General features: G+C 56.9%; 1 protein-coding gene across 4 annotated transcripts in view; it reads left to right on the forward strand.

Annotated features, from left to right (window-relative positions):
• GRHL3 (grainyhead like transcription factor 3) overlaps positions 1-13,004 on the forward strand; it is a 34,660-nt gene that overhangs the window by 19,866 nt on the left and 1,790 nt on the right. For 2 of the 4 annotated variants that reach the window (XM_015075202.3, XM_053208959.1), the window contains exons 8-15: positions 67-161; positions 1,803-1,961; positions 2,518-2,596; positions 2,719-2,852; positions 4,851-4,885; positions 6,000-6,088; positions 6,984-7,069; positions 9,498-9,562. In XM_015075202.3, coding sequence (XP_014930688.3) covers positions 67-161; positions 1,803-1,961; positions 2,518-2,596; positions 2,719-2,852; positions 4,851-4,885; positions 6,000-6,088; positions 6,984-7,069; positions 9,498-9,562 — 742 coding nt within the window. Of the gene's footprint in view, positions 1-66; positions 162-1,802; positions 1,962-2,517; positions 2,597-2,715; positions 2,853-4,850; positions 4,886-5,999; positions 6,089-6,983; positions 7,070-9,497; positions 9,563-13,004 lie in introns of all 4 variants that reach the window. The other 2 variants (XM_027060082.2, XM_053208953.1) reach the window with 1 other exon arrangement.

A 13,004-nucleotide genomic window follows, 5' to 3' on the forward strand; every position in this document is an offset into this window, starting at 1 on the left:
AAACACCTCCCCACCACGTCCCCAAACCCCTTTCCTCCTGACTCTCCTGGTCTCCTGTGGTTTCAGCCGACTGCAAAGAAAACTTCAACACCGTGCAGCACATCGAGGAGGTGGCCTATAATGCATTGTCCTTCGTGTGGAATGTCAACGAGGAGGCCAAGGTCAGTGTGTGGCTGTGATGGGGCTGGTCGCTCACAAGTCCCCAGGTGGGCACCTGGGATTGTGGCAGCCGCTCTGATGAGGGCGCCTACGGAGGAGGCAGGGCACACAGCACTGGCTCTAAAGCCAGAAGGGCTAGGCCTACCTCCAGCTGCGTGACCTCAGACCGGCGCCTCGGCCATCAAACTGGGGTGCAGTTGTAGCACCCGCTGAGAGGTTGACGGGAGGATCACGGGAGATTAGTGGAAGTAGAGCGCAGTCTGACACCCAAGCGGTGGCTGCCGTTACGAATCCCATCCACCCACTCACCAGATGGGAGAACTGAGCCTCGTGCAAGGTCACACGGCAAGCCGCCGAGGACACCAGCTTCCCTGACTTGCAGGCCGTCAGTGTGGCAGGACAAATGCTTTGGAGTCTGGTAGATGAGGCTGAGATCTGTTACGTGGCTTCCCGCATCCGTAAGGAGGGAAAGGAGTCCACCTCCTGGGGCCGGGGTGGGGATTTATTCCACGGGATCATGCGTGTCAAAGAGATGGGCCCGGCGCCAGACCCACTGGAGAGGCCTGAAAATGGAGCCTCTGGTGACTCTTTCATACCAGCCATTTGGTGCCTAAGGCCAACTTTCCATGTGCTTCCGGGCCTCTCTGTGCCCTGGTTTTCTGTTTGGAGAGCCGGCACCGTGGACAGGGCACTAGTCTGACATTCAGGGACTGGGTCCCTTTGCCTCCTTGGGCCAGGCCTGCCCTATCATTCCACGGTTGAGTCCAGCCCTGGCAAAAACATTTCTGGCCTAGACAAGCGGGGGAGCTGGGTCCTGTCTCCCGGCTTGCCTCATGGAGCGGTCCAGGCCGCTGGGAGGAAACGGAGCTCAAGGGGCTCCGAAAACACGAAAGGAGGCACAAACGTGAGGGATTATTATTATTCAAACAGATGCCAGGGGCCAGAGGAGGGACTGGGGCCTCCAGTTCGGGGAGGCGGGGAAAGAGTTTCGTAGGAAGGGAGAGGAGGGTTTCGGTTGGGATTTTCTCACAGCCTCTTAAGCCCCCAGGCTTGGGTCTCTCTCAGGTGTGAGCTGGGTGGGAGCTGCATTAGGGCTGAGTTGGCTGAGGGGGAGGTATGTCAGGCATGCGCCCGCCCGGGGGCCTGGCCCCCCACAGCCGAGGAAAGAAGGGGATCTGCTCAGGCACCGCACCCCACCCCTACCTGTGCAGGTCAGGACCACTTCCGAGGGAAATGTCCCAGAGAACAGCGGCCAGTCTGGAGTGGGGTCTGGCCCTGGCGCCCCACGGAGGAGTCGGTCAGGCAGACAGTCGTCAGGCGAGCTTGGCAGGGAGTGCCCAGCTGAGACTCACCCCAGACTGCCGTCAGAGTTGGGCGGAGGCTTTGGGTTGAGACCCCAGCCGTCCCACTCCCCATGACAGGCCACTGCGTGCCAGGCCCACTAGGTGCTCCGTGCACCCACTGTGTCCCCTGGGGAAAGCTGGCACGCTGCCCTGGGCACAAGTCTGTCCATCTGTAAAAGAGGTGGTGACAGGCGCCTTCCAGGGGCGCCGTTTCCCAGGCTCAATATGCAGGGCGGTTTTGGGACGGCAGGGCTGGCCGCCGGCGCAGGCTGTTTATCCAGCTCCCCTGTGTGTCCCCAGGTGTTCATCGGTGTCAACTGCCTCAGCACAGACTTCTCCTCGCAGAAGGGGGTGAAGGGCGTCCCCCTGAACCTGCAGATCGACACCTACGACTGTGGCTCGGGCGCTGAGCGCCTGGTGCACCGCGCCGTCTGCCAGATCAAGATCTTCTGTGACAAGGTGGCTGGGGTGGACGGGCCCTCTGCTGGGCCCCGGCAGGGAGGAGGGCCAGCCCCCACCCTCGCGTCCTCCCCAGCAGCGCGGGGTGTGTCGGTCTGTCTCTGCTTCTTGCTCTCCAAACACCTCTCTCCTCTGTGTGCTCGTCACTGTCTGCCTTGGCCCCTGTGCGCATTTTCCCCGGTCTCTCTGCGCTTCTGTCTCTCATCTCTGTCTCTTTCTGAAGATCTCTTTCTAGACCTCAGTATCTCTCCATGTCTCTTTCTGTGTCTGTGTCTCTCATGTTTCTCTTTCTTCTTCGCATCCCTCTCTGACTCCACTTCCCTCTTCTCTGTTTCTCTCTCTGTTCCTCTCTCTCCACATCTGTTTCTCTCTTGTGGCCTGTACTGGCCTCAGACAAGGCTGGGCTGGGCCGCATAGGCTGGGAGCTGGTGCTTTCCCATCTCCCGGTCTCACTTTGGAAAGAAAGCAGCACTGGATGGCTGGTCCAGATTTAAGATGCAAAGCAGCCAGCCCCTCCCAAGGCCCTGGGTGACCCCCTTGGCCCTCTTCCCGGCAGGGAGCAGAAAGGAAAATGCGGGATGATGAACGAAAGCAGTTCCGGAGGAAGGTCAAGTGCCCCGACTCCAGCAACAGTGGTCAGTGGGGATGAGTCAGGGGCTGGGCTGGCCTGGGGTGAAGGGGAGAAGGAGACTGGAGGGCAGAGGCTTGGGACGTGAAGAGAGGGGCCTCGGACGCAGTGCCTTCCTTTTCCCAGCAGGTATGAAGGGCTGCCTGCTGTCTGGCTTCAGGGGCAATGAGACCACCTACTTGCGGCCTGAGGCTGACCTGGAGACCCCACCGGTGCTGTTCATCCCTAATGTGCACTTTTCCAGCGTGCAGCGTCCCGGAGGGGTGAGGGTCTTGGGCCAGAGAGCGTCTCGGCCCCTGGGTGGGGTCTGATCAGCACAGGCCAGTGAGGAGAAACCTACCACTCAGCCACTACAGACCAATTTAGATCTTTATAGGCCCCAATGTATATATATTTTTAAGTTAATGAATTTATTTTGAGAGAGAAAGTGAGTGGGGGGGGGGGGGCAGACAGAGAGGGAAAGAGACAAGAGTCCCAAGCTGATGCAGGGCTTGAACTCTCGAACCGTGAGATCGTGACCTGAGCCGAGATCGAGAATCAGACTCTTAACCGACTGAAGCACCCAGGCGTGTCCCCCCCCACCCCCGACTTTTTTTTTTTTAACATCAAGATGCAAATACTTGTATTGAATCCCAGGGGATTAAAAACATGGCCATACATCCATATGTAACATTAGTGAAACTTTTCTACTGGGGAGAAGAAGGTTAACGAAGAAACGGATTTCATAACCACCAAAGCGTTCACACCTGGGGCACACACGGAGGGTCCGAATTTCTGAGCCCCAAATTAGATTGCAGCTGACTCAACGCTGTGTGGATCACGATGGTCGCGGCAATGCCCGCGAGCGCTCGCTGTGCGCCAGGTGCCGCTGTCAGCACGGTCCACGCGCCGGCTGCGTTAACCTTCACTACCTCCCCGGGAGATCGATACCACGACTCTCCCTGGACTTGTGGGCTGGACGTTGAGGCGGAGACCAAAACCACACGGTACATGGCAAAGCCAGGGTGTGGACGCAGGCACCTCGGCTTTAGAAGCCACGCCCGGGAATTCTAGCTGTACCACCTCTCAGGCCAGTGAGCCATCCTTTGAGGGAGACACTGCTGTCCTCTCCACTTTCCAGATAAGGCCACACCATAGCTCAGTGGCAGAATCGAGACTCCAGAGCCTATCTAGTAGTTTGCTTCCATATTAAACAGTCTGACTATTTCCTGCCATTGAGGTCCCTCCGTGTAGGTGGGACTGTTTGCAGAAACAGCCCTTGCCCTCGAACAATAAGAGATTCTGGAACTGAAAGAGCAGGCAGTTCTTTTTTTCTTTTTTAAGTTGATTTACTTATTTTGAGAGAGAGAGAGAGAGAGAGAGAATAGGAGCAGGGGTCAGAGAGAGGGAGAGAGAGAGAATTCCCCACATGGAACTCGACACGGGGCTCGAAGCCACAAACCGTGAGATCGTGACCTGAGCCGAAACCAACAGCCAGCTGCTTAACCGACTAAGCCACCCAGGTGCCCCAAGAGCAGCTAGTTCGGAAGCGGCCCGTGGTCCACACTTAAAGGCCTCCTGCGTCCACCATCCTCCCTTCACTGCCCCGCCCCGGAAGCGCTCTGTGGCCCCACAGTCAGGTGGCCGCATCACCCTAGTGTCTCTCCCCAGCCAGAGGCCCCGAGTTGGGAGATGACCACTCTCGGGATTGAAGGCCCTGTGGCCAGGCTGACGGCTGCTCTGTGGGGAAGAGGGAGGCACCCTCGCATCTATGAGCCTGGGGGCCGCTCAGTCCCGACTCTGCCTCCTGCTGGGTGCGTTCCTTCCGGAGGCACTCACCAGGCCCGGTGCCTCACCTCACGGAACTGGCGATGACTGCTGCAGACAGTCTCTGGAACCCTCCGGAGAGTGCCCTTCCCCCCACCCCCTTTTCCCCTGTGCCTCAGCTTCCACTGCCCTGCATGATGGTGTGCAGTCCCGACCCTTCTGGGCAAGCTGGGGCTCAGGTGGGGCTCATGGAGTTGGCCACGTTCCTTTAGCACCTCCAGGCTCAGTCCCCGACCCTTCCACTTGGGCTGGTTGCTCCCTTTCCACTCAAGATCTCAGCTCACCTAGGAGGACTAAATCTGAGCAGAATGGGCTGGAAAGCCATCACAACCGCATTCCCCACCTCACCCCCACAAAGATTGTGCCCCCTCCCCCCAGAAGGCCACCAGCAGCAGAAGGCCCCTCTCATCTTCCTGCCTGCATGTGATGGAGAATGTCTTCTCTGTTCATTGCAGGCAGTGCCCTCGGCAGGTCAGAGCAGCTCCAACAGGTAAGGGCCTCACCACCCCCCCCCCCCCGCCTGGCCCCCTGCTGCTTGTGCTGCCCCCCATGCCAGGGCCTGGGCACAGAGGAAGCAGCCATGGGACTCTGCTCCCAACCCCCAAGCTACATTCACGCTCCTTTCTCACTGAAACTGCCTGCGTTTTTATGGGTTTGTTTTATGTGAAAAGCTGGCGAATCTCTGGCGAGACACCTGCTTGTAAAAAGGGAAAGAAAAGGCCTCTGAGATGGTAGCACAGATTTGGAGAGTTAGGAGGGGCCACAGTGCTGGAGGACCAACTGAGGGGTCCACACACACACCCCCTCCCTGACTTGAGGAGGGAGGGAGGCGCCCCGAAGGGCCCCATCCCCCCCTGTGTCAGCGTAGAGATCTGTCTGAGGGAAAAAATGGAAAAATGGCCTCGTGGGCTTGAGGCAGGGATGGGGGGCCATGTGAGAGGAAAAGCACACATAAGAAAGCACCTCAGTGTCGATATCAGTCTCTTCCCCCAAAGACAAGGGGTACTTTTCCTCTGGTGCTTTCACACCGAACCACAGTGCCAGCCAGCCAGGCGAGCAGGGGTTATTGCCCGGCTTTATGGATGAGGAAATGGAGACTCAGAGAAGTGAAGTGACGTGGCCAGGCTCACACAGCTCTTAAGCAGCAGAGGTGGGCTGGAACCTAAGCCTGTCTTCCCCCAAACCCCACAACGCTTCCCCCTCTCCCCGCCTCACATCCGAGTGGATTCTCCCAAAAAAGAACAACACGCTGATGATGAAACAAGAGTCCATATTTACTGAGACCCAACTGTGTGTCACACGCTGTTCTGAAAGCAGTTTGCGTGACGTCCTTCAGCCTCACAACTTTATGAAGTATTCTTGTCCTTACCTAATTGTCACCCCATTTGATAGAAGGGGACACTGAGGGACTAAGAGACTCATCCCGAGTCACCCAGCTAGTGAGTGGGATTCGAACCCAGGCAGTCCCACCTCCAGAACCTGCTGCTTTCGCTGCCGTCCTCCTGCGCTGTGCCTGCCCTCATGGGGTTTTCTGCACATCTGGGGCCGCTTCCAACTCTGGGATCCCCCGGATTCCTCACGAGCCCCTCCCTGTCACCCCCCAGGCTGCCTCTGAAGCGCTCCTGCTCACCCTTCGCTGAGGAGTTTGAGTCTCTGCCCTCCAAAAAAGCCAAGGAAGACGATCTTCAGAGAGGTACCCTCACTCCCTGCCCATCTGTTCTCTGAGCCCACCGTGTGGCCCCCAGCCCCCCACGGGGCCTTCCCCAAAGCCTCGAACGCCAATCCTGGCCTGGCCGCCGGGGCGGCACCCACCCAGCAGAGAGGGCGCAAGGAGCTCTTTGGAGCTGTATTTGGGCCACGACTTGAGGGTGGAGTGGGGATAAGGGTGACACGCAGGGTGCTTGGAGAGTTGACAGTGGAGCCGGAGGTCTTCTGCCTCCACTGGCCTCGTGGGCATGTCCCTTGTTGGGCATCCCACAGCAGCTGGGCCGAGGCAACAGGTCCATTATGTTGGGCAACCCCCCCCCCCTTCTCTTCTGGGGGTGGGAACAGCATTGGGTTTCCATACCTGGCTTTCTGGCTCTGACAGCCTAAATCTGTAACTTCCTGGGAGAGGGGGATGTGCCCAAACCTCAGGGGGCTATAGCTGATCATCAGGAAGAAACCAGCCAGCAGCCAAGATCAAAAGCTCCTGGCAACCTTGCATGGAACCTCGTACCGCACTTGGTGTTTAAAATGTCATGTCATTAATTCCCCAACACCCCTGTGAAATAGGGGGTGGGGCCACCTCCATTTCCCATTTGGATAAAGTGAGGCTCAGTGAGGTAACAATATCTTCTTCAAGGTCACCTGGCTGGCAGGTGATAGAGCAGGGATTCCAACCTGCCCAGATTAGCACAGTCTGAGGGGGGCCTGCAGAGCCCGTGGGATTTCCCATCTGGGTACAGACCCTCAGCGAGGATTTGCCTTTCCTGCAGAATTCAATCGAATGCCCGAAACGATACTTTTGAAGATTCCCCCATCCCATGAGGTATTCCCCGGCTCATTGACCCTCCCCTCACCACTAAAGCCACCCCTTTGCCTCTCAGTTCTGTTGTATGTGCGGAGGGAGACCGAGGAGGTGTTTGACGCCCTCATGTTGAAGACGCCAGACCTGAAGGGGCTGAGGAATGCGGTAAGAGGCCCTGTGACCCCGCCCAGCCCTGGCCGGACCCCACTCTGAGTTCCTGTCCCCACTCTTCACCACACAGTTCTGATTTCCCACAGGAAGCCTCTGAGAAGGAATATGCTGGAACCCTGGCTTTCTGATGGTCCACCTGTCCCACCCCATTTCAGGGGGGCCTGCGGGCCTGGCTGGTGGGGGCGTGCCTCTGTGATGTTATCTCGAAGCCAGAACCCTGGCCCCACCCTGGGAGGCACACACACCATAAATCCTCCCTAATCTGATGGCTGCTGTCTGACAGGCCAGAGCTTTTTGTTGGCTTTGCAAACCTGTTTCTGTTTTAATGGGAATGAAACCCAAAAAGGCCAGGCCCCAGAGACTCTCTTTTTTCTTTTCCAGGGGGCCTCATTCCTCTCGCCTGTGGTTGGCTGGGGGGCACTGGCGGGGGCAGCCAAAGGTGGCGTCTGGGCAAGGAGACCTTCCCCAACCCCCCAGATTGCCAGAGCGGGCAAAAGAGCCTTGAACAAAACCCACAGCAGCTTTGTGCCTCAGCTTAAAACCGAGCAAACACAAGCCTCCACCAGGGCCGGCTGTGCTTAAAGGTCCAACCACAGAGCAAAGCCAGACAGGTCCAAGATGCCAGGCGGGAGGGCGGTGGGGGTGGGGGAATGAATCTAATAATAGCACCAGCTTCCTTTTACTGAAGACCCACTATGTGCCAGGCATCGTGTCAAGCAAGCTGCGTTTGCTAGCTCACCATATTCTCTTAACCCTGAAAAGTGGGTACTATCATTATCTCTTCACTTCCCACAAGGAAACGGCCTTCCAGTGGTCGGGCGACTTGCCGAAGCGACAGAGCTACCATCCAGCCCAAGCTCTCTCCACTCGGCTAGCCCCTCCTGGTCACTTCACATACCGTCCACCCTGCTTGGTCGGCACCAGCCCCAGAAGTTGGGCTCACAAAAGGCCACTAACGTCACTTGAATATTGACTCAGAATCTTTGGGCCGGACAGTACCTAAAAGGGTCCCCATCTGGTATTTGAGCTCTCTCCCCAGGCGGGTACCCGCTCTTGACTCGTGTCCTTCCAGGAATGGGGAGCTCACCGCCACACGGGGCAGCCTACGCCGTCTTTGTACAATTTGTGGTTAGAAAATACCTAAGTCCGTTCGAGTGAATGGAGATCTTCCTCCTGGAAGCTTCTAGCCATATAGCCATTAAAACAAATAGCCTAAGAACTTTTCTAGACTGGAGGGATCTCCGGCAGGGCGGAGAATAACTGAGGAGCCAAACCTGACCCTCTTCCTAAAAGGCCAGAGAGAGCGTCAGTCTGAAGCCCTTGGTCTGAGGCTCGCCGCAGCCAGTAACGCCAGACTGCAGAGTAACCTCTGCCCGAGCCTCTCACCAGGGCACAGGCCCCGCGCTGGGCCCTTCGTGTAATCTTCTCGGTCCCTGCGCAGGACCCCGCTGTGCGTTTACCCCGTTATTGTGCCCGTTTTGCAAACGAGGAAGCCGAGGCTGGTGACCGGCTCAGAGTCTGCCCTCCGGGTGGTGGAGCTGGGACCAGACCAGACCCATCTGGCCCGGAGGAAACTTCCGGTGGTCTGGGAGAAGCGGGCTGGCTCTCACGGCCACGCTCACGGGCCTCGGAGCTGCAGGCTCAGAGCTGCAGGTTCTTCGTCTGCAGAAGGAGCAGCCGTGATTTGGGTCGTGACGGTTGGGATGGGGCAGGAGGACCAGGGATCCGGCTGGGCCTTGGTTGAGCCCAGCATCCTCCCCCATCCAATGGGGTTAGTAATTCCTGCCTAGAAGGGGGCAATATTTCGATAATCCCCCTCGCGACAGGGTGGGAGCGTCCCCACCACTCCCCTCCTAAAAGGACAACAGTGAGCACTTATGGAGGCCTTCCACCGCCAGGAACCGACCCAGGTGTTTTACACGGGCCAGATTGGTCACGTGAGCACCCCTGTGAGGTAGGCGCTTCGACCGGCTTCCCCAGCTAGTTTGCCCAAAGTCGGCAGCTGGTGAGTGGAACCCGCTGGAACAGTGTGGTTCTGACTACAGGCGAAGGTTGGGGACCTGGTGGCTGCTCTTTGGGGTATTTTACAGCCACTAAACATGCAGTTTTTCAGGAGCTTGTTGTGATGCGGGAAGGCTTATAACATACAGTGTTAACTAAAAACAGTTCTATAAAGCTGTCTGTGTGGAACATAAAAGATCTGTACGCATGGCCAAAAGATGGGAAAGGGCACACCCAGATGTCAGTAGCGTTTATCTCTGAGAAACAGGATTAGGGACTATTGAAATTGTCCTCTCTGGATTTTTCCACAGTATGGATGTATGTTACATTCATAATCAGGAAATAAAAAGTCCTAGTATAAAAGGCTGGAATGGATCCAGTCTGGGCAGCAGACAACACATCCCCTACTGTTTTCTTCCAGATCTCTGAGAAGTATGGGTTCCCTGAAGAGAACATTTACAAAGTCTACAAGAAATGTAAGCGGGGGTAAGTGCTCATAACAGCTCTCCCTCCCCCTTCCCCCTGTGCTGCCCCTTTCCCTCTATTTTATTTTTGTATTCTAATTTTTAATATTTACTTATTTTTGAGAGAGAGAATTCACATGAGCAGGGGAGGGGCAGACAGAAAGTGGGGAGAGAATCCCAAGCAGGCTCTGCACTATGAGCGCAGACCCTGACTCAAGGCTCAAACCCACGAACTGTGAAATCACGACCTGAGCCGAAACCAAGAGTCAGATGCTCAACCGACTGAGCCACCCAGGCGCCCCTTCCCCTTTCCCTCTAAAAGTGTTGGCTCTGGGAGCTCCCAGCAGGTGTGCTCTGCCTGGCCCATGCCAAGCAGCATTTGTACTTGGCTTCGTGGAAAGGCTGAGGGGTGTGGGGTTGGGTGGAAAGCCCCCAGTCAGGCAAGGCCACCTGCAGAGGTCGGACATTGACCACCACCAGGAAGGAAAGAGTGGCAGACTGATGGAAGGGTCTTTGTAGAGACCACAGGTGGAGGGGCAGCGCAGGTTCAAAGATCAGAAGACCCAGGTCCAAGTTCCGAGGCCGCTGGATAGCCAAGTCATTTGATTATAACGATGATGATAGTGACCACCATTCACTTGACTATGTGCCAGATACTGGGCTACGAGTAGCTCACTTAACTCTCACAGCCACACTATGAAGTAGACACCCATTACCCATGCTTCACAGATGGGGAAATTGAGGCTTGGAGGTGATAAGGAATATCCAGGAGCAGGAGCAGCAGCGTAACGGCGTGGAGGCAGAAGGGCCCAGCAATGTGGCCACAGGCCGAGTCAGGGGGCCCCAGAAGGGCAAAGCTGCTGATGAGTCCGGAAAGGGGGTAGTGATTGATGTGGTTTTGAGGGAGCCCCCCGGGGATGCTCCCCAGGCCTCCCGCTCAGGTCTGGATGAGGCAGCAGAGAATAAAGCTTTACCTTGCAGAGGGTCCAGCGGTGCGGGACCTTCCATATGTTCCTGGGGATTAGTGCTAAACACCACAGCACCCTTTGCTATCTGCCCGGGAGATCCCTTGGCAAGGGGAGACGGAGGGCCATGTGGTGACTGCCTTCCCAGGTTTGGGTCCCGTGGTCAGAGCCAGTGAGCTGGACCTTCACAGCCCTCGTGAACTGAGTCCCTGCACCGGCCCAGCGGGGGCCTCGGGTTAGTGAGGAATTGTCAGCGCCATTCCCTGCCCAGAGGACCCACTCCCAGCCCTCTGCCCACAGCTCAGACCCCATCCTCTTGCTCTAGATGGTGTAGCTCCAGCTACACTTACTAGCGGCCCCCGGAAGGTGCTTGGGCATCGCCCCGTGGTTACTGACTACGGGCTTTCCTTTTTAGAAGGCTTTGCAAAGCCAGGCAGGTTTTGTTCCCAGGCTGAGGCCCCGTCCAGTCAGGCCCGGGGGTTGGCCTCTAGCCCTCCCTCCTCTTTGGTTCCCAGCAGCCTCCCCCAGAAGGGCAGGGTGGGGGGGGGGGGTGCGGTCCTGCAGCCCCTGGAGAAGGATCCGTTGGGTTTTGGTTGTATGAGCGCCTAGGGTTTTTTGTGGGCTTTTTTCTTCCAAGTTTCGGTTTCAGATTGGGGCTCACATGTTCTCTGGGACGGAATCCACCTCATAGCAGAGGGCAGGCCCTGCTTTGCCCAGACAAGCCCAGCCCTACTTCCCCTTGGTGCCAGTGCCCACGCCCCCCAGCTGCAGCGGCACCTGGGCCACCAGCCTCCCTGACGGATGCCACTGCAGGCTGCGCTGAGGGGCTAGGCAATGTGTCGGTGTGATTTGGGGGTGGGGGTACACACGCAAGGATGCCCCAGCCCCCTTGCGTGGATGTGGATGATAGCGTCCACGTGTGGAGCACGTCCTATGTGCCAGGTGCTGGGCTAAATGAGTCCCAGGCATAGTTCGGTGTGATTATCTGTAATTCTACAGATGAGGAAACTGAGGTTCAGAGTAGTTAGTAACCAGCAGAAGGAATCCCGGCCTGTCTCCAGCCTCTGCATGCACCCATTTTTTACCTCGCCTCCTGCTTGTTCCTCTAACTGCTAAGTGATGTGCAAACAAAGACCGTGGCCAGGTCTTGTATTTGCCTAACCCCATAGCCCAGGGCATCACTCAGCGGCCCTTCAGAAGCACCCTACACCCCCCACACTCGCAATCATGAAAACTTCAGATCTAGCATCCTCTGAGATGCTTAAATGAGAAGAGTCCACAAAAACGCTTTGGGGAGAGGAGATGCCGGGCCCATTTTCCACCGCCCTCAGCGTCAGACTCACCTCCTCTGAGGAAGAGAGAAAATTCTAATCGATGGCCTAGTTTCTTTGCACAGAACCCTCCTGAGAGTCCCCTGGACAAAGGTAGATACAATCAGCTTTACAAGCACCACTGAGTGATTGAAAGATTAACAAATACATTGTTTTCCCGGCAGCTGGCCAAGCGTTTCAGGGGAACCAGGACAGAAGACAGCTAGTAGCTGGCAAGTGACAAGAGGCCCACATTCTGGGACAGTGGTTCCCAACAAGCCCTGCCTCTAGGGCCCGGTTGTCACTGACCTCTGAAGGGAAGGGGTCTGAGGGCTTGTCTGGGATCCCTTGTGTGTAGGTGTGCACTCGGGGCCCGCGGGGAGCCCGGCAGGGGAGTGGGAGGGAGGCAGCCTTCAAGTTAATGCACGTAAGGCACACAGGGCCTGGCATCTAGAAGCCCCCAGTAAATACCACTATCCGAATCACACACCCGGCTGCCAGCAAAGCGCTCACCCCTCTGGCCCAGGCCCGGCCTCCTCCGGTCTGTTCCCAGCCTGCAGCCCCTGGACGAGGATCCCTCTGTGAAAGGAAGGAACGGCTGACAGGACCTAAGGAAGTGGGGCGCCGTAATGAGACACTGACAGTCAGCACCCCGCCCTGGGCAGCCTGCGCCCAGACCTCCTTGCTGGAAGCAGCAGCGTCTGCAGAGACGGCCCGACACAGGCCATAGGCTTAGGCTCGCTGCTTCTGTAAGGTCTCCATCCTCCAGACTCGGGGACGATGGGGACAAGGCTACCGCCTCCCCGGAGCTTCCCCTGGAAAGCCAACAGCTACTTGCCGGAAGCAGGGAGCAGTAACGTGAGATCCTCAGCCCCCCCGACTCCCGCCCCACTTGAAATAACCTTGCGGCCATCTAAACTCTTTCCCAGCCCTGGATTTTGCCTTCCTTACATATGCCACTTCCTAACTTACATTCATAGGGTTTTTGTTTTTCTTTCTAAAAAACTGGTACAGCAGAAAGAAACCGAAATCTGGATTCAAGTCCAGTTCTGCCATCTATTAACTGTGTGACCCCTGTGCTTCTTTGAGCCTCAGCTTCCCCATCTACCCACTGGAGTCATAGGGTTACAAAGAGTCATTTTCTCGGGCCCTACTAGATTCTGAATTCCTGGAGGGCAGGCTCTAGGAT

Source organism: Acinonyx jubatus, chromosome C1 (assembly GCF_027475565.1).
Source record: "Acinonyx jubatus isolate Ajub_Pintada_27869175 chromosome C1, VMU_Ajub_asm_v1.0, whole genome shotgun sequence".
NCBI classification, from domain to species: Eukaryota; Metazoa; Chordata; class Mammalia; order Carnivora; family Felidae; genus Acinonyx; species Acinonyx jubatus.